Consider the following 27,192-nt stretch of genomic DNA (forward strand, 5'->3'; position numbering starts at 1 on the left):
CCGGTTCGGAACCATTCGGGAACGGTTCGGAACCATTCGGGAACTGTTTAGGGCCCGTTCGGAACTGCTTCGGAACCATTCGGGAACGGTTCGGGGCCACTCGGGGCCGCTTCGGAACCGGTTCGAGGCCACTCGGGGCCGGTCTAGGGCTAGTTCAGAGCCACTCGGGGTCGGTTCGGGACCATTCGGGATCGGTTCGGAGCCATTCAGGGCCCGTTCGGGACTGGTTCGGGGCCCATTCGGAGCCTTTCCGGGCCATTCGGGGCTGGTTCCGGAGTCGGTTCGGGGCCCCTTCGGAGCCGTTCGACGCCCGCTCGGGGCCCGTTCGGACCCAGTTTGGGGCCATTCGAGGCCACTCGGGCCCGGTTCGACGCCGGTTCGGGGCCGGGCCCGGGCACATGGCCCAGCCCGGGCAACGGGACCGCGCGTCCCGCCCGCGCCTTAGGCCCCGCCCCTAACCCCGCCCCTCGCCCTCAATGCGCCCTCCTATTGGCCCGCGTCCTGTCTCTTGCGCGCTCCGATTGGCCGCCCCCAGCGAGCTCCGCGGGCCCGTGGGCGGAAGCGGCGCTACGGCGGCCGCGGAGGGTCCGTCCCGCGCGCGCGCCCCCGGCCGTGTGGAAGGCGGCCGCCCCGCGCTGCCCGCCCGGCTCCGCCCGCCCGCCCGGGATGCGGCCCCGGCGGCCGCGCCGGGCATGAGGGACGGCGGGGGGGCCGCGCCCAGCACCGGCACCCGACGGCACCCGGGCACCGGCGGGGCTCCTCCTCGGTGAGCGGGGGCGGAGGGCTCGGGGGGAGCGGCGGGCCGGGCTGCGGGCTGCGGGCGGTGCCGCCGGCGCTGCCCCTCGGGACCCGCACCGGGCACGGAACCGGGCTGGGGAGAGCCGGGGCTGGGCTGGGATCCGGGCTGGAGCGGCTTCGATCCGTCCTGGGGGGGCTTGGTGGGATCCAGGAGGGTTTTGGGTGCAGGAATCGATTGTTTGGGTGCAGGCGTTGTTTGGAGTCAGAGTTTGGTTGGTGCGATCCGGGAGATTTTGGGATCCAGGAGATTTTTTTGGTGCTGGAATTGGTTTTTGGGGTCCAGATGTTGTTTGGAGTCAGAGATTGGTTGGTAGGATCCGGGAGATTTTGAGATCCTGGAGATTTTTGGGTCCAGGGGTTCTTTGGAGTTGGATGTTGGTTGGTGGGATCCTGGAGATTTTGGGATCCAGAGGTTGGGTGGTGGGACCCAGGAGGTTTTGGGATCCAGGAGATTTTTGGGTGCTGGAATTGGTTTTTGGGGTCCAGATGCTGTTTGGAGTCAGAGATTGGTTGGTGGGATCCAGGAGATTTTTGGCTGCAGCAATCGTTTTTTTGGGTCCAGGAATTGTTTGGAGTCATGGTTTAGTTGCAGGGATCCAGAGGTTTTGGGATCCAGAGGTTGGTTTGTGGGATCCTGGAGATTTCTGACTGCAGGGATTGTTTTTTGGGGTCCAGATGTTGTTTGGAATCGGAGTTTGGTTGGTAGGATCCGGGAGATTTTGAGATCCTGGAGATTTTTGGATGCAGGAATTGCTTGTTTGGGGTCCAGGGGTTCTTTGGAGTTGGATGTTGGTTGGTGGGATGCAGGAGATTTTTGGGTCCAGGAATTGGTTTTTTGGGTCGAGGACTTGTTTGAAGTCAGAGGTTGTTGGTGGCATCCTGGAGATTTTGGGATCCTGGAGATTTTGGGTGCAGGAATTGCTTGTTTGGGTCTAGGAGTTGTTTGGAGTCTGAGGATGGGTGATGGGATCTAGAAGATTTTGGGATCCAGGAGATTTTTGGCTGCAGGAATTGGTTTTTTGGGTCCAGGGGTTGTTTGGAGCCAGATTTTGGTTGGTGGGATGCAAGAGATTTCAGGATCCAGGAGATTTTTGGGTCCAGGAATTGGTTTTTTGGGTCCAGGCATTGTTTGGAGTCAGGGGTTGGGTGATGGGATCCAGAAGATTTCGGGATCCAGGAGATTTTTTGGGTCCAGGAATTGGTTTTTTGGATCCAAGCATTGTTTGGAGTCATAGGTTGGCTGGTGGGATCCTGGAGATGTTCTGATCCATAGGTTGGTGTGTGGAATGCAGGAAATTTTTGGGTCCAGGAATCGTTTTTTTTGGGTCCAGGGGTTGTTTGGAGCCAGGTTTTGGTCAGTGGGATTCAGGAGATTTTGGGATCCAGGAGATTTTTGGGTGCAGGAATTGTTTGGGTCTGGGAATTGTTTGGATCCAGGGATGGCTCAGTGAAATCCTTGGGTTTGTTTGGGCCCAGGGCTTGCTTGGTGACATCCAGGAGATTTTTGGGTGCAGATTTTTGGGTTCAGGAGATTTTTGGGTGCAGGACAATTGTGGGTGCAGGAGATTTTTGGATGCAGATTTTTGATCCAGGAATTGTTTGGATCCAGAGGTTCCTTGGTGGGATGCAGGACATTTTTGGGTGCAGGAGATTTTTGGGTGCAGATTTTTGGGCGCAGGACATTTTTGATCCAGGAATTGTTTGGATCCAGGGATTCCTTGGTGGGATGCAGGACAATTTTGGGTGCAGATTTTGGGTTCAGGACAATTTTTGGGTGCAGGACATTTTTGGGTGCAGATTTTTGGGTGCAGGACATTTTTGGGTGCAGATTTTTGGGCGCAGGACAATTTTGGGTGCAGGAGATTTTTGGGTGCAGATGATTTTTGGGTACAGATTTTTGGGTGCAGATTTTTGGGTGCAGGACATTTTTGGGTGCAGATTTTTGGGTGCAGGACATTTTTGGGTGCAGATTTTTGGGTGCAGGACAATTTTGGGTGCAGGAGATTTTTGGGTTCAGGACATTTTTGGGTGCAGATTTTTGGCTGCTGAACATTTTTGGGTGCAGATTTTTGGCTGCTGAACATTTTTGGGTGCAGCCTTTGCAAGCTGATCCCAGCCATTCTTTAGATCCAAGCTTTGCTTATTTGCCTCCAACAGCTGCTGGGTTTTTTATTTTAATTCCTCACCACTATTTTATTTTTTTTTTATTTTTTTTTTCACTCCCCTGCCTGAACTGGGTGGATTCCTGCCCACATCAATAGGGGAGGCAGAGGAGAAAATATGCAAATCCTGCAAATCCTGCTTTTGATTTGCTGTTCTCTCATCCCTCCAGCTCCCTCCTTTCCTCTCCATCCCCAAAAATTCCCCAGCAGGGCTGGAAAACCTCCAGAGCTCTGCTGAATTTATATTTTTAAATATTTTTTTTTCAATTTATATTTTATCTGGATTTTTTATATTTTTATATTTTGAATTTTATATATTTATATTTTATATTTATATATTTTGAATTAAATATATTAATATGTTAAATAAATATAAATATATTAATATATTAAATATATATTATATATATAATTAAAATATAAATATTTTATATTTATATATTTTGAATTTGGATTTTTGAATAGCAGCTTCTGAGCAAGGCAGGGTTTGCTTTGGAGGCTCCACTCTGAGGGAGTTTAAAATTCTGGGTCTCTGGTTTGAATTTATTGTTTAATTCTTTTATTTTACATATTTAAGAAGCTTTTACCTGGTATTTTACCTGTTTTGGACAGTAGGTTTGTGGATTTTTTGGGGTTTTTTGGACAGTAGGCTTGAATTTTTTAAGATTTTTTTGGACAGTAGGTTTGTGGATTTTTGGCAGTAGGTTTTTGGATTTTTGGGGTTTTTTGAACAGTAGGTTTATGGATTTTTTGGGTTTTTTTGGACAGTAGGTTTGTGGTTTTTTGAACAGTAGGTTTGTGGATTTTTTTGTTTTTTTGGACAGCAGGTTTGTGGATTTTTTGGGATTTTTGGGCCATAGGTTTATGGATTTTTTTGGGTTTTTTTGGACACTAGGTTTGTGGGTTTTTGGACAGTAGGATTCTAGTTTTTTGGGGATTTTTTGGACAGTAGGTTTGTGGATTTTTTGGGATTTTTTGGACAGTAGGTTTGTGGATTTTTTAGGATTTTTTTGAACAGTAGGTTTGTGGATTTTTGGACAGTAGGTTTATGGATTTTTTGGGGTTTTTTTGAACAGTAGGTTTATGGATTTTTGGACACTAGGTTTGTGGATTTTTGGACAGTAGGTTTGTGGATTTTTGGGATTTTTTTGTACATTAGGTTTGTGGATTTTTTGGGGTTTTTTTTGCACAGCAGGTGTGTGGATTTTTGGACAGTAGGTTCGAATTTTAAAAGATTTTTTTGGACAGTAGGTTTGTGGATTTTTGAACAGTAGGTTTGTGGATTTTTTGGTTTTTTTGGACAGTAGGTTTGTGGATTTTCAGGGTGTTTTGGACAGTAGGTTTGTGGATTTTTGAACAGTAGATTTGTGGATTTTTGGGCTTTTTTGGACAGTTTTATGGATTTTTTGTGGATTTTTGGACAGTAGGTTTGAATTTTTAAAGATTTTTTTGGACAGTAGGTTTGTGGATTTTTTGGGGGTTTTTTTGCACAGCAGGTGTGTGGATTTTTGAACAGTAGGTTTGAATTTTTTAAGATTTTTTTTGGACAGTAGGTTTATGGATTTTTTGGGGATTTTTTGGACAGCAGGTGTGTGGATTTTTGGACAGTAGATTTGTGGATTTTTTGGTTTTTTTGGACAGTAGGTTTATGGATTTTTTGGGGTTTTTTTGGACAGTAGGTTTGTGGATTTTTGGACAGTAGGTTTGTGGATTTTTTGGGTTTTTTTTGCACAGCAGGTGTGTGGATTTTTGGACAGTAGGTTCGAATTTTTAAAGATTTTTTTGGACAGTAGGTTTATGGATTTTTGGGGATTTTTTGGACAGCAGGTGTGTGGATTTTTGAACAGTAGATTTGTGGATTTTTGAACAGTAGATTTGTGGATTTTTTGGTTTTTTTGGACAGTAGCTTTATGGATTTTTTTTTTTGACCGTAAAAATTACCTTTCTAAAATCCCCCAAAAAATCCCTTTGTAAAATGAACTCAAACTGCTAAAACCCGAGTACCACTGAGGCTTGTGGCAGCTCTGGGAGCCGGCAGAGCCCTCAGAAAGCTTTATCAGGATTTGGGATTTATTTATTTTTAGGGGCTCTGGGCCTGCTTGCAGGGAGGAGCTGTTCCATCGCCATGGCAACGGACTGTACCACTAACATTGTTCCGCGGGGGGATTTTCCAGCTTCCATCACTTTTCCTTTCCATTATCCAGCAGAAATTTAAAATTTGCGATTTTTTTTGTGAGGAGGGGATGTTTTTCCATCCAGCAGAAGGCAATTTAATTTAATTTAATTTACTTTAATTTAATTTAATTTAATTTCATCTGCTGTTGGGCCCAGCTGAGGAGGAAGTGAGTGTAATCTCCTTAGGAGCTTCCAGGAAATCTGATTTTTTTTAATAGGGAACAAACTCATCAAAGGATTTTTTGCTTTTGAAGTTTCCCATCCCCTCTCCATGTCCTAAACCTTCCCTGGTCTTATATCCTAAAAAAATAAAATAAAAAAAAGGAATAATGCTGATTGAAGTGTGGAAAATCAGGGAAATTAATAATTTCATCATTAGTGGTGGGGTGTCAGTGAGGGATGGAGGAGCTGCAGGAATGACACAAAAATGGCTTTAAAATCTCATTTTCCTCCTGTTTTCCATTCATTTATTATGAAATTATCAGTATAATTTGAAATAAAAGGGGGTCTTTTGGTGTCAGGATTAAAATACCCCAGAAATCTGCTGGGCATGGAAATCCTGATGTCAATGTTGTCCTTCATGATTTGTTCCTGATTTACTTATTTATATGATTTAAAATCTTCTTTTCCCACTGTTTTCCATTAATTTATTATTAAATTATCATTATAATTTGAAATAATTTGAAATAAAAGGGGGTCTTTGGTGTCAGGATTAAAATACCCCCAGAAATCTGCTGGGCATGGAAATCCTGATGTTGTTGTTGCCCTTCATTATTTGTTCCTGATTTATTTTATATTTATATATTTTATATTATTTAAAATCCCATTTCCCCCTGTTTTCCATTAATTTATTATCAAATTATCATCATAATTTGAAATAAATTGAAATAAAATGAGCCCTTTTGTGTCAGGATTAAAATACCCCAAAAATCTCCTTGGTTTATCTGCCTGAGCCCATGGAAATCCTGATGTCATTTTATTCCTGATCTTGGCTAATTCAAAAAAAGGCCAAAAAAACACTGAAAAAACCCTAGAAAATACAAAAAAAAATATAAATATTTCTTTCTCAGGACTTAAAAGCTGAAACAGTTGGTTCCTAACCCCTCAGATTTTTGCTAAAACACCTCAATTTCGTCTCAAACACCTCAATTTCGTCTCAATTTCGTCTCAGATTTTCAGCCAGGGAGCCAAAATTTATTGCAACATTTGTTTTTGAGTTAAAGAAAATAAAAGATAAAAAATAAAAGCGACGTTTGGAGTGGGATTAAGCAATAAAAAACTCTTATCATGAGGACATCCTTCAGCATTTCCTTCCTGCCTTGGCTGCTCCCTCACAAAAAAATCTGAATTTTCCTGCCTGGATTCTGCAGGGAATGCCAGAAGCAAATTAAAAACAAGAATTTATTCAAGTTTGGGGTGGGTTTTTTCCTTTTTTTCCTTTTTTTCCTTTTTTCCTTTTTTTCCTTTCCTTTTTTTCCTTTTTCATTGATTTTTTTGTTATTTATTTGAGATTTTTTTGGCTGGTTTCACCACATGGAAAGCTGCCAGGGGTTGGGATTTTTAAAGGGGGTGGAGAATTGTGCGTGTTTAGTTTAAATTTCTTGTTTAATTATTTTATTTTACACATTTAAGAGGTTTTTACCGGGCATTTCAGCTGCGTGTGTTCTGAAAAAGGATTTAATTTCCTTCTGTGCTTTCCACCATATCAGAAAATGGAGTTTTGGACAGAAAATTTGTGGATTTTGGGTTACTTTTTCATGAGGGAATGGAGTTTGGAGAGTAAATTTGTGAATTTTTGGGTTTTTTTCTTCAGGAAATGGAGTTTGGGACCCTAAATTTGTGGATTTTGGGGTTTTTTTATCAAAAAATGGAGTTTTGGGCTGTAAATTTGTGGATTTTGGGGTTTTTTTAATCAAAAAAATGGACTTTTGGACTGTAAATTTATGGATTTTGGGTTATTGTTTCATGAGGGAATGGAGTTTTGGGCAGTAAATTTGTGGATTTTGGGCAGTAAATTTGTGGATTTTGGGATTTTTTTTCATCAAAAAATTGACTTTTGGACTGTAAATTTGTGGATTTTGAGGTTTTTTTCATCAAAAAATGGACTTTTGGACTGTAAATATGTGGATTTTGGGTTTTTTTTCATGAGGGAATGGAGTTTTGGACTGTAAATTTGTGGATTTTGGGGTTTTTCCATGAAGGAATGGGGTTTTGGACTGTAAATTTGTGGATTTTGGGCAGTAAATTTGTGAATTTTTGGGGTTTTTTCCATGAGGGAATGGAGTTTTGGGCAGTAAATTTGTGGATTTTTGGTGGTTTTTTTTGACATTAAGCTCTTTCTAAAATGAATTAAAATTGATAAAACCCTCAAAGTACAATTCAGGTGAGTCGCAACCCCCAGAGGTGGAAATCTTTTAGGAAAAGTTTATTAGGAACGGAATATTATTGATAAAATATTTGATTATTTGAATTGAATGAAATATTTGAATTTTTGAATATTTGAATTGAATGAAATATTTGAATATTTGAATTGAATGAAATATTTGAATATTTGAATATTTGAATTTAATGAAATATTTGAATATTTGAATTGAATGAAATATTTGAATATTTGAATATTTGAATTGAATGAAATATTTGTTGCTCGGTTTTATTTTGATACCCATTTTAATTGGACATTTCATCCATGTGATGTGACAACCATTTATTTATTCATTGATTTAAATAATAATAATTCATTTATTGAACGAATAATTCATCATTTATTTAATGAAACAAAAAGAGGGGAAAATCCTTTTGAAGTTTTGAGGTTTTTGGTGTGGATTTGGGTCTGTGACCTCCAAATTTCTCCTTTGCCAGCTCTGTTTGTTTTCCTGGGCAGGCACCAAGGCCTTGTGTGCACAGCAAATGTTGCACAACAGAACAGGAATTATTGTGGTTCTGGAAGGGTTTTGAGGTGTTTTCGTGCTCCCTAAAATCTTTATAAAGTGTTTTCCTGCTCCCTAAATCCTGTATGGATTTTCCTGCTCCCTAAATCCTGTATCGATTTTTTTTCCTGCTCCCTAAATCCTGTATCGATTTTTTTTCCTGGTCCCTAAATCCTGTATGGATTTTCCTGCTCCCTAAATCCTGTATCGATTTTTTTTCCTGGTCCCCAAATCCTGTATGGATTTTTTTTCCTGCTCCCTAAATCCTGTATCGATTTTTTTTCCTGCTCCCTAAATCCTGTATGGATTTTCCTGCTCCCTAAATCCTTTATCGATTTTTTTCCTGCTCCCTAAATCCTGTATCGATTTTTTTTCCTGCTCCCTAAATCCTGTATCGATTTTTTTTCCTGGTCCCTAAATCCTGTATGGATTTTTTTTCCTGGTCCCCAAAGCCTGTATGGATTTTTTAAGGGATTTTCCTGGTCCCTAAATCCTGGTTGTTTTTTTTTTTTTTTTTTTTTTTTTGATGTGTTTTCCTGGCTCCTAAATCCTGTATGGATTTTTTAGGGTGTTTTCGGATTTTTTGAGGTGTTTTCCTGCTCCCTAAATCCCGTATGGATTTTTTAAGGTGTTTTCCTGTATTAATTTTTAAGGTGTTTTCCTAAATCCCGTATGGATTTTTTAAGGTGTTTTCCTGGTCCCTAAATCCTCTATGGATTTTTAGGGTGTTTTCCTAAATCCTTTATGGATTTTTTAAGGTGTTTTCCTGCTCCCTAAATCCTGTATGGATTTTTTAAGGTGTATTCCTAAATCCTGTATGGATTTTTTAAGGTGTTTTCGGATTTTTTAAGGTGTTTTCCTAAATCCTTTATGGATTTTTTAAGGTGTTTTCCTGCTCCCTAAATCCTCTATGGATTTTTAAGGTGTTTTCCTAAATCCTGTATGTATTTTTTAGGGTGTTTTCCTGTTTCCTAAATCCTGTATGGATTTTTAAGGTGTTTTCCCAGTCGATAAATCCTGTATGGATTTTTTCCTGTTCCCTAAATCCTGCATGGATTTTTTAAGGTGTTTTCCTGTATTGATTTTTTAAGGTGTTTTCGGATTTTTCAAGGTGTATTCCTAAATCCCGTATGGATTTTTAGGGTGTTTTCCCGGTTCCCCAATCCCGTACGGATCGCCTGGCACAGCCCGGGGAGCTGTGGGCAGAGTCTGGAGCGCAGCCTCCAATTTCTTCGAGTGCTCAGTAATTAATTAGGGCAAGCAGGGAGCTGTGCAGTAATTAACGGGGAAAGCACCTCGGGGCTGTGGGTGGCCTTGCCTTGGAGATTGTTGCTGGTAATTGCAGCAATTTCGCTGCCTGCATCAATGTCCCATCGCCAGCCACGGGGCAGGGATTGTGCCCAGAAAGGTGCCAGGAATATCTTGGGATTAATGTTTATCTTGGATTTAATGTTTGGGTATCTTGGGTTTATGTTTGGGTATCTTGGATTTAATGTTTGAGTATCAAACTCCCCCCTGGACCCCCTTTGCTAGGGGAAAATTATAATGTATATCCAATATTATGTGTATACACTGTTACTCACTATGGCAGAAAGTGTAAAAAAAATAGGGGAAAATGTAGTGTATGTTTAATATATTATATATATATAATGTATATACTGTGTATGTATATGTATATTGTGTATATATCTATATATACACTATATATATATAAAATATATAGTGTATCTCTAATGTATTATATGTATATTATGTATATGTATATATATATATACACACAGTATATATGTATATTATGTATATCCAGTGTTATTTACTATCCCAGAAATGGTAAAAAAATAGGGAAAAATATAGTGTATATCTAATATATTATGTATTTATGTGTGTATATATATATATATATATATATATATATATATATATACAGAATATATACAGTATATATATATACATCTATATGTATATACATGTATAATATATACAATGTATATATGTACTCTATATATATATATGTACATAATATACACATAATATATTAGATATACACAATATTTTTCCCTGTTTTTTTAACCATTTCTGGGATAGTAAATAACACTGGATATACATAATATACATATATACTGTGTGTATATATATACACATAATATACATTTAATATATTAGAGATACACTATATATATAATATATTGTGTATATATAGATATATACACAATATACATATATATTGTGTGTATATATATATATATATACAATATATTATATATATATACATATATATATATGTGTATATATATACACATATATATAAAATATACACAATATATTTTATGTATATTATGTATTTATATGTGTATATATATATAGAGTATCTATATATACAATATATATGTGTATATTATGTATATCCAGTGTTATTCACTATGCCAGAAATGGTAAAGAAATAGGGAAAAATATAGTGTGTATCTAATATATTATATGTATATTATGTATATATATGTGTGTGTATATATATACACAGTATATACATAATATACATATAGTCTATTAGACATACACTACATTTTTCCCTATTTTTTTTACACTTTCTGGCATAGTGAATAACACTGGATATACATAACATACATATATATATAGTGTGTATATATATATATACTGTATATATAAAACATGTATATGCATATATGTGTATATATATACTGTATATATACTGTGTATATATATACACACACATATATATTACATAATATACATATAATATATTAGATATGCACTATATTTTTCCCTGTTTTTTTTACCATTTCTTGGATAGTAAATAACACTGGATATACATAATATACATATATATATTGTGTGTATATGTATATATACACACAATATATATGTATATTGTGTATATATCTATATATACACAATATATATATATTATATAGAGTGTATATCTAATATATTATATGTATATTATGTATTTATATGTGTATATATATATATAGAGTATCTATATATACAATATATATGTGTATATTATGTATATTCAGTGTTATTCACTATGCCAGAAAGTGTAAAAAATAGGGAAAACTATAGTGTATATCTAATATATTATGCATTTATGTGTGTATATATATATATACACAGTATATATACAGTATATATATATATGTATAAACGTATATGTATATATATGTATGTGTATATATATACACACATAATATATATATTATATATTAGATATACACTATATATATAATATATATATAGTGTATATATAGATATATACACAATATACATATATATTGTGTGTATATATAAATCATTAATATCAGTCCAGAAAATCCCAGCCTAAATCATTGATATCAGTCCTAAATCCCAGCCTCAATCATTGATATCAGTCCTAGAAAATCCCAGCCTAAATTATTGATATCAGTCCTAAATCCCAGCCTAAATCATTGATATCAGTCTAGAAAATCCCAGCCTAAATCATTGATATCAGTCCAGAAAATCCCAGCCTAAATCATTGATATCAGTCCTAAATCCCAGCCTAAATCATTGATATCAGTCCTAAATCCCAGCCTAAATCATTGATGTCAGTCCTGGAAAATCCCAGCCTAAATCATTGATATCAGTCCTGGAAAATCCCAGCCTAAATCATTGATATCAGTCCTAAATCCCAGCCTAAATCATTGATATCAGTCCTAAATCCCATCCTAAATCATTGATATCAGTCCAGAAAATCCCAGCCTAAATCATTGATATCAGTCCTAAATCCCAACCTAAATCATTGATATCAGTCCTAAATCCCATCCTAAATCATTGATATCAGTCCAGAAAATCCCAGCCTAAATCATTGATACCAGTCCTAGAAAATCCCAGCCTAAATCATTGATACCAGTCCTAGAAAATCCCAGCCTAAATCATTGATATCAGTCCTAAATCCCAGCCTAAATCATTGATATGAGTCCAGAAAATCCCAGCCTAAATCATTGATATCAGTGCTAGAAAATCCCAGCCTAAATCATTGATATCAGTGCTAGAAAATCCCAGCCTAAATCATTGATATCAGTGCTAGAAAATCCCAGCCTAAATCATTGATATGAGTCCAGAAAATCCCAGCCTAAATCATTGATATCAGTGCTAGAAAATCCCAGCCTAAATCATTGATATCAGTGCTAGAAAATCCCAGCCTAAATCATTGATATCAGTGCTAGAAAATCCCAGCCTAAATTATTGATATCAGTTCTAAATCCCAGCCTAAATCATTGATATCAGTCCAGAAAATCCCAGCCTAAATCATTGATATCAGTCCAGAAAATCCCAGCCTAAATCACTGATATCAGTGCTAGAAAATCCCTTCCTAAATCATTGATATCAGTCCAGAAAATCCCAGCCTAAATCATTGATACCAGTCCTAAATCCCAGCCTGAATCATTGATATCAGTGCTAGAAAATCCCAGCCTAAATCATTGATATCAGTCCTGGAAAATCCCAGCCTAAATCATTGATATCAGTCCTAAATCCCAGCTTAAATCATTGATATCAGTCCTAAATCCCAGCCTAAATCATTGATATCAGTCCTAAATCCCAGACTAAATTATTGATATCAGTCCTAAATCCCAGCCTAAATCATTGATACCAGTCCTAGAAAATCCCAGCCTAAATCATTGATACCAGTCCTAAATCCCAGCCTAAGTCATGGATGTGGGTAAGACATGGCAGGAATGAAGAGTCGAGCAAAGGCCTGTTTGGAATAATTTTAATTTAATTTTGTGTTAATTCTCATTTTAAAAAAATCTGGAAAAGAAGGATTTGAAGGGAGATTGGAAGACAGAAAACTGATGGGAATTGAGTTGTTTTGGCTCTGGCACCTTCCTGGAGCTGAGCAGTGGGAGCAGGAGGGAAAATCAACAACATTAGAGCAGGAATGAACTGGTATCCTAGAAAATCCCAGCCTAAATCATTGATATCAGTCCTAAATCCCAGCCTAAATCATTGATATCAGTGCTAAATCCCAGCCTAAATCATTGATATCAGTCCTAAATCCCAGCCTAAATCATTGATATCAGTCCTAGAAAATCCCAGCCTAAATCATTGATATCAGTCCTAAATTCCAGCCTAAATCATTGATATCAGTCCTAAATCCCAGCCTAAATCATTGATATCAGTCCTAGAAAATCCCAGCCTAAATCATTGATACCAGTCCTAAATCCCAGCCTAAATTATTGATATCAGTCCTAAATCCCAGCCTAAATCATTGATATCAGTCCAGAAAATCCCAGCTTAAATCATTGATATCAGTCCAAGAAAATCCCAGCCTAAATCATTGATATCAGTCTAGAAAATCCCAGCCTAAATCATTGATATCAGACCTAAATCCCAGCCTAAATCATTGATATCAGTCCAGAAAATCCCAGCCTAAATCATTGATACCAGTCCTGGAAAATCCCAGCCTAAATCATTGATACCAGTCCTGGAAAATCCCAGCCTAAATCATTGATACCAGTCCTAAATCCCAGCCTAAATCATTGACATCAGTCCTAGAAAACCCCAGCCTAAATCATTGATATCAGTCCAGAAAATCCCAGCCTCAATCACTGATATCAGTCCTAAATCCCAGCCTAAATCATTGATATCAGTGCTAAATCCCAGCCTAAATCATTGATATCAGTCCTAAATCCCAACCTAAATCATTGATATCAATCTAGAATATCCCAGCCTAAGTCATTGATGTGGGTAAGACATGGCAGGGATGGAGAGTCGAGCAAAGGCCTGTTTGGGATAATTTTAATTTAATTTTGTGTTAATTCTCATTTTAAAAAAAATCTGGAAAAGAAGGATTTGGAGGGAGATTGGGAGATTGAAAACTGATGGGAATTGAGTTGTTTTGGCTCTGGCACGTTCCTGGAGCTGTGCTGTGGGAGGAGGTGAGGGGGTGCCTTCATCCCTACCTGGCTGTACCTGAGCTCTTTCTCACAAAGCACCACAATCCAGAGTTGGGTGAACATGGAACAACTTGGAAACATTTATTTTATTTTTTTTTTTTTTTGAGGGGTAATGACTCACTGCAACTTACCCAAAGTGACCTGATTTAGTTAAATGAGGCTAAATATAACCCATGTGCAAAGTACTGCCATGTGGGAGGAGACGCCAGCGTTGGCACTCACTCAGCCCCTCACTTCTGCAGGGAACATCTTTCACCACTGGTGACTAATAATTTTTTTACTCTTGCTGCCTTTGGAAATAACAATCCCTGAATCCCTGCTCCATATTTTTTTTGTTTTTTTTTGTTTTCTTCACCCCCTTGTAGGGAGAGAAAGGAGGGAAATGCCGCGGGCTTAACGTTGCTTTGTGAATTGCAGCTCTCTGCTATGGACAGTGCCATCACCCTGTGGCAGTTCCTCCTCCAGCTGCTGCAAGAGCCCCAGAACAAGAACATCATCTGCTGGACCTCCAACGACGGGGAATTCAAGCTGCTGCAGGCAGAGGAGGTGGCCAGGCTCTGGGGGATCCGCAAGAACAAGCCCAGCATGAACTATGACAAACTCAGCCGGGCGCTGCGCTACTACTACGTGAAGGTAGGCTGGAAACGCTGCTCCAATCCTCACCCCTCTGAGCTGAGGAGCTTTGTTCCTCCTCCTCCTCCTCCTCCTCCTCCTCCTGGCTGTGCCAGCTTGAAGGAAGTTGAGCTGCTTTGTTTAAAGGGGTTGGGTTGGGTTTGAATTTCGTTTATCGCCGCGCTGTTTCCTCCTCACTGGTTTGTTTTGGGAGGTTCTGGTGGTTTTGCTCATCCAAGTTTGTCTTAGGAATCCTCATCCCCCTTCCACAAATCCACAGCCCTGCAAGGGTTAAAGTCCAGGTAAAGCACAGGGAGATTTACACACACCTGGCAAGGTTTAAAATCCCAGTAAAGCACAGGGAGAGTTTTGCTGCTTTGTTTTGGGAGGTTCTGGTGGCTTTGCTCATCCAAATTTGTCTTAGGAATCCTCATCCCCCTTCCACAAATCCACAGCCCTGCAAGGGTTGAAATGCAGGTAAAGCACAGGGAGATTTACACACACCTGGCAAGGGTTAAAATCCCACTAAAGCACAAGGAGAGTTTTAAGGGTTAAAATCCAACTAAAGCACAGGGAGATTTACACACACCCAGCAAGGGTTAAAATGCAGGTAAAACACAGGGAGAGTTTTAAAGTTTAAATTCCCAATAAAGCACAGGGAGAGTTTTAAGGGTTAAAATCCCAATAAAGCACAGGGAGAGTTTTAAGGGTTAAAATCCCAGTAAAGCACAGGGAGAGTTTTAAGGGTTAAATTCCCAATAAAGCACAGGGAGAGTTTTAAGGGTTAAAATCCAGATAAAACACAGGGAGAGTTTTGAGGGTTAAAATGCAGATAAAGCACAGGGAGAGTTTTAAAGTTTAAATTCCCAATAAAGCACAGGGAGAATTTTAAGGGTTAAAATCCAACTAAAGCACAGGGACAGTTTTAAGGGTTAAATCCCAATAAAGCACAGGGAGAGTTTTCAGGGTTAAATCCCAGTAAAACACAGGGAGAGTTTTAAGGGTTAAAGTGCAGATAAAGCACAGGGAGAGTTTTAAGGGTTAAAATCCCAATAAAGCACAGGGAGAGTTTTCAGGTTTAAAATCCCACTAAAGCACAGGGAGAGTTTTAAGGGTTAAAATCCCAGTAAAGCACAGGGAGAGTTTTAAGCGTTAAAATGCAGGTAAAGCACAGGGAGAGTTTTAAAGGTTGAAATCCAGATAAAGCACAGGGAGAGTTTTAAGGGTTAAAATCCAGGTAAAGCACAGGGAGAGTTTTGCTGCTTTGTTTTGGGAGGTTCTGGTGGTTTTGCTCATCCGGGTTTGTCTTAGGAATCCTCATCCCTCTTCCACAAATCCACAGCCCTGCAAGGGTTGAAATGCAGGTAAAGCACAGGGAGATTTACACACACCTGGCAAGGGTTAAAATCCCAATAAAGCACAGGGAGAGTTTTAAGGATTTAAATCCAGGTAAAGCACAGGGAGAGTTTTAAGGGTTAATAATCCAACTAAAGCACAGGGAGAGTTTTAAGGGTTAAAATCTAGATAAAGCACAGGGAGAGTTTTGCTGCTTTGTTTTGGGAGGTTCTGGTGGTTTTGCTCATCCAAATTTGCCTTTGGATCCTCATCCCCCTTCCAAAAATCCAAGGGTTAAAATCCAGGTAAAGCACAGGGAGAGTTTTAAAGGTTAAAATGCAGATAAAGCACAGGGAGAGTTTTAAGGTTTAAAATCCCAATAAAGCACAGGGAGAGTTTTAAGGGTTAAAATCCCAATAAAGCACAGGGAGAGTTTTAAGGGTTAAAATCCAGATAAAGCACAGGGAGAGTTTTAAGGGTTAAAATCCCACTAAAGCACAGGGAGAGTTTTAAAGGTTAAAATCCAGATAAAACACAGGGAGAGTTTTAAGGGTTAAAATCCCAATAAAGCACAGGGAGAGTTTTAAGGGTTAAAATCCAGATAAAACACAGGGAGAGTTTTCAGGGTTAAAATCCCACTAAAGCACAGGGAGAGTTTTAAGGGTTAAATCCCACTAAAGCACAGGGAGAGTTTTAAGGGTAAAAATCCAGATAAAGCACAGGGAGAGTTTTAAAGTTTAAATTCCCAATAAAGCACAGGGAGAGTTTTAAGATTTAAAATCCCAATAAAGCACAGGGAGAGTTTTAAGGGTTAAAATCCCAGTAAAGCACAGGGAGAGTTTTTATTTCACAGGAAGAAGTTTAAGCTGTGTTCATTAAACAAAAAATCTATAGGAGATGCTGAATTAATATTTTGCCCGGTTTAATTCCCGCTGTATCTTACCCACAATGATGAATGTTCTGCTGGAAAATATTCGTGGAAATTCTGTTTGGTGTAGTCAGAAATGGTAAAAAAAAAAGGGAAAAATATAGTTTCTATAAAATAGTTTATACAGGGAGAGGATGATGATGGAGAGCCTGAACATTGCACCACTTTTTGCAGCTTTCTCTTTCCATTTATCCCTTTCAAAACAAACATTTTTCCATCCCTGAGCATTTTTTATTTTCTCTGTGTATTTCACCTTCACTTTGCCCATTATTTTCAGCCCAGCAGAGTAAGGAGCTTTTTGTTTATCCAACACCTTGGAGTTTCTCACCTCTGTTTCCCTTTATCCCCACGTGTGAGCGGAGCAGATAAAAATAAACCCTCAGTTTCTGAGGAGCCTGGAGCAGGTGGGAGGAGGGAGCTGGTGCTCATCACAAATCTGCTTTTGGCACCCAGAGATCTCAGCAGCAATCAGGGAGTGATAAATAAGGATAATTCCCAGTGCAAAGTGTGCGTGGCATTTCGCCGAGGAGCAAAACAAGTTTGACAGATGCTGTTCTGTGGTATTGAAATAACTGATTAGCCTGCGTTCTGCTGACGAGTTCAGCTGCTTTATTTTCCTTTATTAGCATCTTATTAAGAATAAAGGTGGTTTGGTTTGAAGTGTAAGCTTTCAGTTCTGCAGTCCTGGAGAAAACCTTTAAATTATCCATAGTGTTCCCAGCTAAGTGATCCTTGCTGGGAGTAAAGAGCATTTTTTTTATATTAATCAGGATTTCTTGGCATTTTTTAAGCTGTTTTTAGTGTGTTTAATGTCAGGTTAAGCTCACCTGTTGCAGTGTTTTGTCTGCCAGCTCCAAGAACAGAACTGGAACACTCAGGGTGTTTTTAAAACAGGAAAAGAAGAAACGTTCTTTTTTTTTATTTTTTTTTTTTGGCCGAAAGATTACAGACTTTAATTCCTCTGCCTATTTTAGGCAGTGTTTGCAGGAAGAAAATTAATCTGGAGAAAGATCTAAATATACTTTTGTCTTCTCCTCCACCAGAATATCATCAAGAAGGTGAACGGGAAGAAATTTGTGTACAAATTCGTTTCCTACCCTGAGATCCTGAACATGGACCCCCTTGTGGTGGGCAGGATGGAGGGGGACCCCGAAATTCCTGGATTTGGGGAGGTCACCAGCACCCCCAAGGAGGCGGAGAGCTGCGGCAAGGAGAAATCCCAATCCTGTGCAAAATCCTCGAGCCGCAACGATTACATCCACTCAGGCCTGTACTCCTCCTTCACCCTCAACTCCCTCAACTCCTCCAGCGTGAAGCTCTTCAGGTCCATCAAGATCGAGAACCCGGCCGAGAAGCTGGCGGAGAAGAAACCTCAGGACGCCACCACCCCTTCCGTCATCAAATTTGTCACCGTGCCCTCCAAAAAGCCGCCCTGTGCCCCGCTGGTGTCCAGCACCCCCTCAGCCGCGGCCGTCACCTCCGCGGCCTCCGCCGGCCCCGCCGCGGCCTCCTCGCTGCCGCTGAGCTCCGAGGAGCCGCTGCACACCCTGGAGAGCCTCGTGCTGCCCAAGCTCAGCGTTCCCGAAGCTCCTCCGGCCCCTTTGCCGAGCCTGAGCTCCGGCTACGCCCCCACCCCGCCCCTCGCCTCAGTGTCCCCCGCGCTCCAGGCGCCCTCGGCGCCGCCCTCGCCGCCGCTGAGCTCCAACCCCGAGCTGGACATTGACACGGACATGGAGTCGGGGAGCTCGCAGCAGCTGGAGGCGGCGCCCAGCCTGCAGCCGCCGTCCCCGGAGGCCGGGGAGCAGCAGGATCCCGCCGGGATGGAGAAGGAGATCGCCAATCACCTCTCCAGAGCGAAGAAACCCAAAGGGCTGGAGCTGGCGCCCACCCTGGTCATCACGGGCAGCGACCCCAGCCCGCTGGGCATCCTGAGCCCTTCCCTGCCCACGGCCTCTCTGACTCCTGCACTTTTCTCTCAGGTGACCAAATCTCCCTCAGTCCCCTTCCTGCTTTCTCCTTTTCTCTCAGGTGATCAAACCTCCCTCAGTTCCTTTCCTGCTTCCTTCTTTTCCCTCAGGTGATCAAATCTCCCTCAATCCCCTTCCTTCCTGCTTTCTCCTTTTCTCTGAGGTGATCAAATCTCCCTCAATCCCCTTCCTGCTTCTTTTTCTCTCAGATGATCAAATCTCCCTCAGTTCCTTTCCTGCTTCCTTCTTTGTTCTCAGGTGACCAAATCTCCCTCCACCCCCTTCCTGCTTTCTTCTTTTCCCTCAGGTGATCAAATCTCCCTCCATTCCCTTTCTGCTTTCTCCTTTTTTCAGGTGACCAAATCTCCCTCAGTCCCCTTCCTGCTTTCTCCTTTTTTTCTTCTTTTTTTTTTTTTTTTGGTTTTTTTTGGTTTTTTTTTGGTTTTTTTGTTTAAACTAACAATAGTGATGATGTTAAAACAGCCAGCCTAAGGAAATGAATCGTTCATTGTATGCAGGGATTTGAAACTCAGGATGTCACTCCCTGCTTGTGTTTTTTGGTTTTTTTTGGTTTAATCAACCAGAAATTTGGTGTTAATTCACCAAAGGCTGGAATTCCATGGGGGAAAGGCTGGAATTTTCCCTGCTGGAATTCTACAGGAAGGGCTGGAAAAGCTGGAATTCTATGGGGAAGGGGTTGGAATTCTACAGGAAAAGCTGGAATTCCAGGGGAAAAGCTGGATTTCCATGAGGAAGGCTGGAATCCCATAGTGAAAGGCTGGAATTCCATGGGAAAAGCTGGAATTTCTCAGCTGGAATTCTATGGGAAGGGCTGCAATTCCACATGAAAAGCTGGAATTCAGTGGAGAAAGGTTGGAAATTCCCTGCTGGAATTCCGTGGGGAAAGGCTGGAAAAGCTGGAATTCCATAGGGAAGGGCTGGAATTCTACAGGACAAGCTGGAATTCCTTGGGAAAAGCTGGATTTCCATGGGGAATGCGGGAATTCCATGGGAAAAGCTGGAATTCCATGGGGAAAGGCTGGAAATTTTCCTGCTGGAATTCCAGGGGAAAGGCTGGAATTTTCTGTGCTGGAATTCTACAGGAAGGGCTGGAAAAGCTGGATTTCCATGGGGAAGGGCTGGAATTCCATGGGGAAAACTGGATTTCCATGAGGAAGGCTAGAATTTCATAGGGAAGGTTTTGGAAATCCATAGGGAAATGCTGGAATTCCATAGAGAAAGGTTGGAATTTCCCTGGTGGAATTCCATGGGGAAAGGCTGGAATTTCCATGGTGTAATTCTGTGGGGAAAGGCTGGAATTCAGTGGGAAAAGCTTGAATTTTCCTGCTGGAATTCTGTGGGAAAAGCTGGATTTCTAGGGAAGAGGCTGGAATTTCCATGCTGGAATTCCATGGGAAAGGCTGTAATTCTGTGGGGAAAGGCTGTAATTCCATGGAAAAGGGTGGAATTCCATGGAAAAGGCTGGAATTCCATGGAAAAGCCAGAGTTCTGTGGGAAAGGCTGGAATTCCATGGAAAAGCCAGAATTCCATGGGGAAAGGCTGGAATTTCCATGCTGGAATAACGTGGGGAAGGCTGTAATTCCATGGAAAAGGGTGGAATTCCATGGAAAGCCGTAATTCCATGGAAAAGCCGTAATTCCATGGGAAGCCAGAATTCCATGGGAAGCCAGAATTCCAAGGAAATCTGTAATTCCATGGAAAGCCGTAATTCCATGGAAAGCTGTAATTCCGTGGAAAAAGCCGTAATTCCATGGAAAGCCATAATTCCATGGGAAGGCTGTAATTCCATGGGAAGCTGTAATTCCATGGAAAGCCGTAATTCCGTGGGGCAGGCTGTAATTCCATGGAAAGCTGGAATTCTGTGGGGAAAGACTGGAATTTCCATGCTGGAATAACGTGGGGAAGGCTGTAATTCCATGGGAAAGCCATAATTCTGTGGGGCAGGCTGTAATTCCATGGAAAAGCTGGAATTCCATGGGGAAAAGCTGGAATTCCATGGGGAAAGGCTGGAATTCCATGGAAAGGCTGGAATTCCACAGGAAGGACTGGATTTCCGCTGCTGGAATTCCATGGGGAAAAGGTGGAATTCCATGGGGGAAAGGCTGGAATTTCCATGGTGTAATTCCGTGGGGAAGGCTGTAATTCCATGGAAAGCCATAATTCCATGGAAAAGCTGTAATTCCATGGGAAGCCGTAATTCCGTGGAAAAGCCGTAATTCCGTGGGGCAGGCTGTAATTCCATGGAAAAGGGTGGAATTCCATGGAAAAGCTGGAATTCCATGGGGAAAGGCTGGAATTCCGTGGAAAAGCTGGATTTCCATGGGGAAAAGCTGGAATTCCACAAGAAAAGCCGTAATTCCGTGGAAAAGCTGTAATTCCATGGAAATCCGTAATTCCATGGAAAGCTGTAATTCCATGGAAATCCGTAATTCCATGGAAAGCTGTAATTCCATGGAAAAGCCAGAATTCCGTGGGGAAAGGCTGGAATTTCCATGGTGTAATTCCATGGGGCAGGCTGTAATTCCATGGAAAGCTGTAATTCCATGGAAAGGCTGTAATTCCATGGGAAGCCGTAATTCCGTGGAAAAGCCGTAATTCCGCGGGGCAGGCTGTAATTCCATGGAAAGCCGTAATTCCGTGGGGCAGGCTGTAATTCCATGGAAAGCTGGAATTCTGTGGGGAAAGACTGGAATTTCCATGGTGTAATTCCGTGGGGCAGGCTGTAATTCCATGGAAAAGGCTGTAATTCCATGGAAAGGCTGTAATTCCGTGGAAAAGCTGTAATTCCATGGAAAAGGCTGTAATTCCATGGAAAAGTCGTAATTCCATGGGGAAGGCTGTAATTCCATGGAAAAGGCTGTAATTCCGTGGGGAAAAGCTGGAATTTCCATGGTGTAATTCTGTGGGAAAGGCTAGAGTTCTGTGGGGAAAGGCTGGAATTCCATGGAAAAGCCAGAATTCCCTGGGGAAAAGCTGTAATTCCATGGAAAGCTGGAATTCGTGGGGAAAGGCTGGAATTCCCATGGTGTAATTCCATGGGGAAAGGCTGTAATTCCATGGAAAAGCCGTAATTCCATGGCAAGCCAGGATTCCATAGTTCCGCTCTGACCCTGTGTCCGTTGCAGACGCCCATCCTGCTGACGCCCAGCCCGCTGCTCTCCAGCATCCACTTCTGGAGCACCCTGAGCCCGGTGGCGCCGCTCAGCCCCGCCCGCCTGCAGGGAGCCAGCTCCCTCTTCCAGGTACGGCCCGCATGCCCGCCATTCCCAGGGGGTCCCATTCTCCAGGGATTCCCAGGGATTCCCATTGTCCAGGGGTTCTCAGGGATTTCCATTCCCCAGGCATTCCCATTCTCCCAGGGATTCCTCTTTTCCCAGGGATTCCCATTCCCAGCCATTCCCAGCCATTCCCCAGGCATTCCCAGCCATTCCCAGGGATTTCCATTCCCCAGGCATTCCCAGGCATTCACATTCCCAGCCATTCCCAGGGATTTCCATTCCCCAGGCATTCCCAGGCATTCACATTCCCAGGCATTCCCAGGGATTTCCATTCCCCAGGGAGTGCCGTTGTCCAGGGATTCCCATTTCCCAGGCATTCCCAGGCATTCCCAGGCATTCCCAGGCATTCCCATTCCCGCCATTCCCAGGGGGTCCCATTCCCAGGGATTCCTTCACATTCTCCAGGGATTCCCATCCCCAGTCAATGCCATTGTCCAGGGGTTCCCCTTTTCCCAGGGATTCCCTTTTCCCAGAGGTTCCCCTTTTCCAGGGGTTCCCAATTCCCCAGGGATTTCCATTCCCCAGGGAGTGCCATTCCCAGGGGTTCCCCTTTCCCAGGCATTCCCATTCCCAGGCATTTCCATTCCCCAGGGATTCCCAGGGATTCCCATTCCCCAGGGAATGCCATTGTCCAGGCATTCCCATTGTCCAGGGGTTCCCAGGCATTCCCATTCCCAGCCATTCCCAGCCATTCCCAGGCATTCACATTCCCAGGCATTCCCAGGCATTCCCAGGCATTCCCAGGCATTCCCATTCCCCAGGCATTCCCAGGCATTCCCAGGGATTCCCATTCCCCAGGGAATGCCATTGTCCAGGGGTTTCCCTTTTCCAGGGATTCTCAGAGATTCCCATTTCCCAGGTGTTCCCAGGGATTCCCATTTCCCAGGCAATGCCATTGTCCAGGGGTTCCCCTTTTCCCAGGGATTCCCATTTGCCAGGCATTTCCTTTTCCCAGGGATTCCCATTTGCCAGGCATTCCCATTTTCCAGGGATTCCCATTTCCCAGAGGTCTCCCTTTTCCAGAGGTTTCCCCTTTCCCAGGCATTCCCATTCCCAGGCATTCCCAGGCATTCCCATTCCCCAGGGATTCCCATTTCCCAGGGGTTCCCATGTCCCAGGGATTCCCATTTTTTCCAGGGATTCCCATTTTTCCCGGGATTCCCATTCCCAGGGATTCCCATTCCCCATGGAGTGCTGTTGTCCAGGGGTTCCCCATCTCCCAGGGATTCCCATTGCCAGGCATTCCCAGGGATTCCCCTTTTCCAGGGATTCCCATTCCCCAGGGAATGCCATTCCCAGGGGTTTCCCATTTCCCAGGGATTCTCATTCCCAGGGAGTGCCATTGTCCAGGGGTTCCCCTTTTCCAGGCATTCCCATTCTCCCAGGGATTCCTTCACATTCTCCAGGGATTCCCATTCCCCAGGGAATGCCAATGTCCAGGGGTTCCCCTTTTCCAGGGATTCTCAGAGATTCCCATTTTCCAGGGGTTCCCATTGTCCAGGGACTCCATTTTTTCCCAGGAATTCCATTTTTCCCAGGTGTTCCCATTTCCCAAGGATTCCCATTTCCCCGGCATTCCCATTCCCAGGGATTCCCCATTTCCCAGGGATTGCCATTGTTCAGGGGTTCCCCTTTTCCAGGGATTCCCATGTCCCAGGGATTCCCATTTTTTCCAGGGATTCCCATTCCCCATGGAGTGCCGTTGTCCAGGGGTTCCCCTTTTCCAAGGATTCCCATTTCCCAGGGGTTCCCATTTCCCAGGGGTTCCCCTTTTCCAGGGGTTCCCAATTCCCCAGGGATTTCCATTCCCCAGGGAGTGCCATTCCCAGGGGTTCCCATTTCCCAGGGATTCTCAGAGATTCCCATTTCCCAGGCGTTCCCATTTCCCAGGCAATGCCATCGTCCAGGTGTTCCCATTTCCCAGCCATTCCCAGGCATTCCCATTCCCCAATAATTCCCATTCCCCAGGGAGTGCCCTTGTCCAGGGGTTCCCCTTTTCCAGGGATTCCTCTTTTCCCAGGGGTTCCCATTCCCAGGGGTTCCCCTTTCCCAGGTGTTCCCATTCTCCCAGGGATTCCTTCACATTCTCCAGGGATTCCCATTCCCCAGGCATTCCCAGGGATTTCCATTCCCCAGGGAGTGCCCTTGTCCAGGGGTTCCTCTTTTCCCAGGGGTTCCCATTCCCAGGGGTTCCCATCCCCTTTTCCAGGCATTCCCGTTCCCAGGCATTCCCATTCCCAGGGATTCCCAGGCATTCCCATTCTCCCAGGGATTCCCATTTTCCAAGGATTCCCATTTCCCAGGGGTTCCCCTTTTCCCAGAGATTCCCCTTTTCCCAGGGATTCCCATTCCCAGGCATTCCCAGGGATTCCCATTGTCCAGGGATTCCATTTTTTCCCAGGGATTCCCATTCCCAGGGTTTCCCTTCTGCAGGGATTCCCATTTTTCCAGGGATTCCCATTTCCCAGAGGTTTCCCATTTCCCAGGAATTCCCATTTTTCCTAAGGATTCCATTTTTCCCAGGAATTCCATTTTTCCCAGGAATTCCATTTTTCCCATAAATTCCATTTTTTCCCATAAATTCCATTTTCCCCAGGGATTCCCATTTCCCAGATTCCCATTTCCCAGGAATTCCATTTTTCCCATAAATTCCATTTTTCCCAGTAATTCCCATTTCCCAGAGGTTTCCCATTTCCCAGGAATTCCCATTTCCCAGAAATCCCATTTTTCCCAGGGATTCCCATTTCCCAGGGATTCCCATTTCCCAGAGATTCCATTTTTCCCATAAATTCATTTTTTCCCATGCATTCCCATTTCCCAGGAATTCCATTTTTTCCCATAAATTCCATTTTTCCCAGGGATTCCCATTTCCCAGATTCCCATTATCCAAGGATTCCATTTTTTTCCCAGAAATCCTATTTTTTCCCAGGCATTCCCATTTCCCAGGGATTCCCATTTTTCCCATAAATTCCATTTTTCCCAGGGATTCCCATTTTTCCCAAGGATTCCCATTTCCCAGGAATTCCATTTTTCCCAGGAATTCAATTTTTTCCCATAAATTCCATTTTCCCAGGAATTCCCATTTCCCAGAGGTTTCCCTTTTCCAGGAATTCCCATTCCCCAGAAATTCCATTTTCCCATAAATTCCATTTTTCCCAGGCATTCCCATTTCCCAGAGATTCCATTTTTTCCCAGGAATTCCCATTTCCCAGAGATTCCATTTTTTCCCATAAATTCCATTTTTCCCAGGGATTCCCATTTCCCAGGGATTCCCATTTCCCAGATTCCCATTATCCAAGGATTAAATTTTTTTCCCAGAAATCCTATTTTTTCCCAGGGATTCCCATTGTGCAGGAATTCCATTTTTCCCAGGAATTCCCATTTTTCCCAGGGATTCCCATTTCCCAGAGGATTCCCATTTCCCAGACATTCCCATTATCCAGTGATTCCATTTTTCCCATAAATTCCATTTTTTCCCATAAATTCCATTTTTCCCAGGGATTCCCATTTCCCAGACATTCCCATTATCCAGTGATTCCATTTTTTCCCCAGAAATCCCATTTTTCCCAGGCATTCCCATTCCCCATAAATTCCATTTTTCCCATAAATTCCATTTTTCCCAGGGATTCCCATTTCCCAGATTCCCATTATCCAAGGATTCCATTTTTTCCCAGAGATTCCATTTTTTCCCAGAGATTCCCATTTCCCAGAGATTCCATTTTTTTCCCATAAATTCCATTTTTCCCAGGGATTCCCATTTCCCAGAGATTCCCATTTCCCAGAAATCCCATTATCCAATGATTCCATTTTTTCCCAGGAATTCCCATTTCCCAGGCATTCCCATTCCCCATAAATCCCATTTTCCCCATAAATCCCATTTCCCCAGACATTCCCATCCCCAGCCATTAAAAATTCACTTAAAACCCACAACAGCACTGAGCTGCTTTCTCTTCATTCCCTTACCACACTCAGTTTTTTTCCCTTTTTACACCCAAATATTCCAAAAAACCATCGAATTAAATGAAATTTTTTTTTTGCTGATTATTTAATTTAATTCAATTTAATTTAATTTTATTTTATTTTATTTTTCAGTTTCCATCCGTGCTCAACAGCCACGGCCCCTTCACCCTGTCAGGACTGGACGGACCCTCCACCCCCGGCCCCTTTTCCCCAGACCTGCAGAAGACATAGCACAAAAAAATAAATTTATTTTTTACAAAAAAAAAAAAAAAATTCATAATTCCACTGATCTCAACACTTGGAGTTGTTACCATTCCCAAATCCAAAAAAAAAACCAAAAAAAAAGCTTTTTTTTGGTGCAAAAATCTGAATTTTTTTGGAAGAACCCACGTTGGGAATGTTTATGCAAACGCCTTAATAGGAGCTGCAGCTCCGAATTTTTTCTCCTCCTCAACTTTGGAATTTTTTTTTTTCCCAAATCCAAAAAGAAAATTTTGGAATTTTTTTGGGAGATTTTGCAGCACCGACAGCACTAAAGGAGGATTTTCTTTGTGACTTTTTTTGGGAGAAAAAAAATCAAACAAAAAAATAAAAAACTTTCTCTGTTCCTGTGCTCAGCAAGGAAAACCCTGAAATCCTGATGGAAGCTGGAATTCCAGGAAAAAAAAATAAAAAATTTGGGAATATCGAGGTGGGAATATCACCCAAATCACGATTTGTGCAGCAACAAAAAAACCAGAATTTTCCTGCTTGATTTTATTTTCATTTTATTTTATCACAGTGAGAATTTATTATTTTTTTTGTTTTATTCAAGGATTTATTTTTTCCAATTTTGTGGAATTTTTGGGGTTGGAATTTTGGAAATTTCCCGTTGGTTTCTCGCGGATTTGCAGCACTGGGGTCAGCAGGGTGGGAGGGTTTTCTTGGAATTTTGGGGTTTTCCTGAAATTTTGGGGTTTTCTTGGAATTTTGGGGAGGATTTCCTGCAGTTCTGGGAGGTTTTCTTGGAGTTTTGGGAGGATTTCCTTTGGGATTTTCCTGTAATTTTGGGAGGTTTTTCTTGTAGTTTTGGGATTTTCCTGTAATTTTGGGATT

The 27,192-nt window shown here is 42.1% G+C and overlaps 1 protein-coding gene across 2 annotated transcripts; it reads left to right on the forward strand.

Annotated features, from left to right (window-relative positions):
- Window positions 1–548: 548 nt before the first annotated feature.
- ELK4 (ETS transcription factor ELK4) lies at window positions 549–26,370 on the forward strand. 2 transcript variants are annotated; one of them, XM_074528123.1, is made up of 5 exons: window positions 549–766; window positions 14,413–14,628; window positions 17,914–18,849; window positions 21,985–22,101; window positions 26,230–26,370. In XM_074528123.1, exons 2-5 carry the CDS (start codon window positions 14,422–14,424, stop codon window positions 26,326–26,328), a joined length of 1,359 nt encoding a protein of 452 aa, XP_074384224.1. In that variant the 5' UTR covers window positions 549–766; window positions 14,413–14,421; the 3' UTR covers window positions 26,329–26,370. The 2 variants fall into 2 exon arrangements, with proteins under 2 accessions (XP_074384224.1, XP_074384225.1); XM_074528124.1 differs by lacking the exon at window positions 549–766 and adding an exon at window positions 7,314–7,518.
- Window positions 26,371–27,192: the final 822 nt, after the last annotated feature.

The sequence above is a fragment of the Zonotrichia albicollis genome, chromosome 28 (genome assembly GCF_047830755.1).
Source record: "Zonotrichia albicollis isolate bZonAlb1 chromosome 28, bZonAlb1.hap1, whole genome shotgun sequence".
Lineage (NCBI taxonomy): Eukaryota > Metazoa > Chordata > Aves > Passeriformes > Passerellidae > Zonotrichia > Zonotrichia albicollis.

Bases quoted from the DNA above. Each gene is read 5' to 3' on its own strand.
- ELK4 (XM_074528123.1), top strand. From the start codon at position 14,422: ATGGACAGTGCCATCACCCTGTGGCAGTTCCTCCTCCAGCTGCTGCAA. The intron at 14,629-17,913 runs GTAGGCTGGAAA...CTCCTCCACCAG, and splicing joins TGCGCTACTACTACGTGAAG to AATATCATCAAGAAGGTGAA. The intron at 22,102-26,229 runs GTACGGCCCGCA...TTTATTTTTCAG, and splicing joins GAGCCAGCTCCCTCTTCCAG to TTTCCATCCGTGCTCAACAG.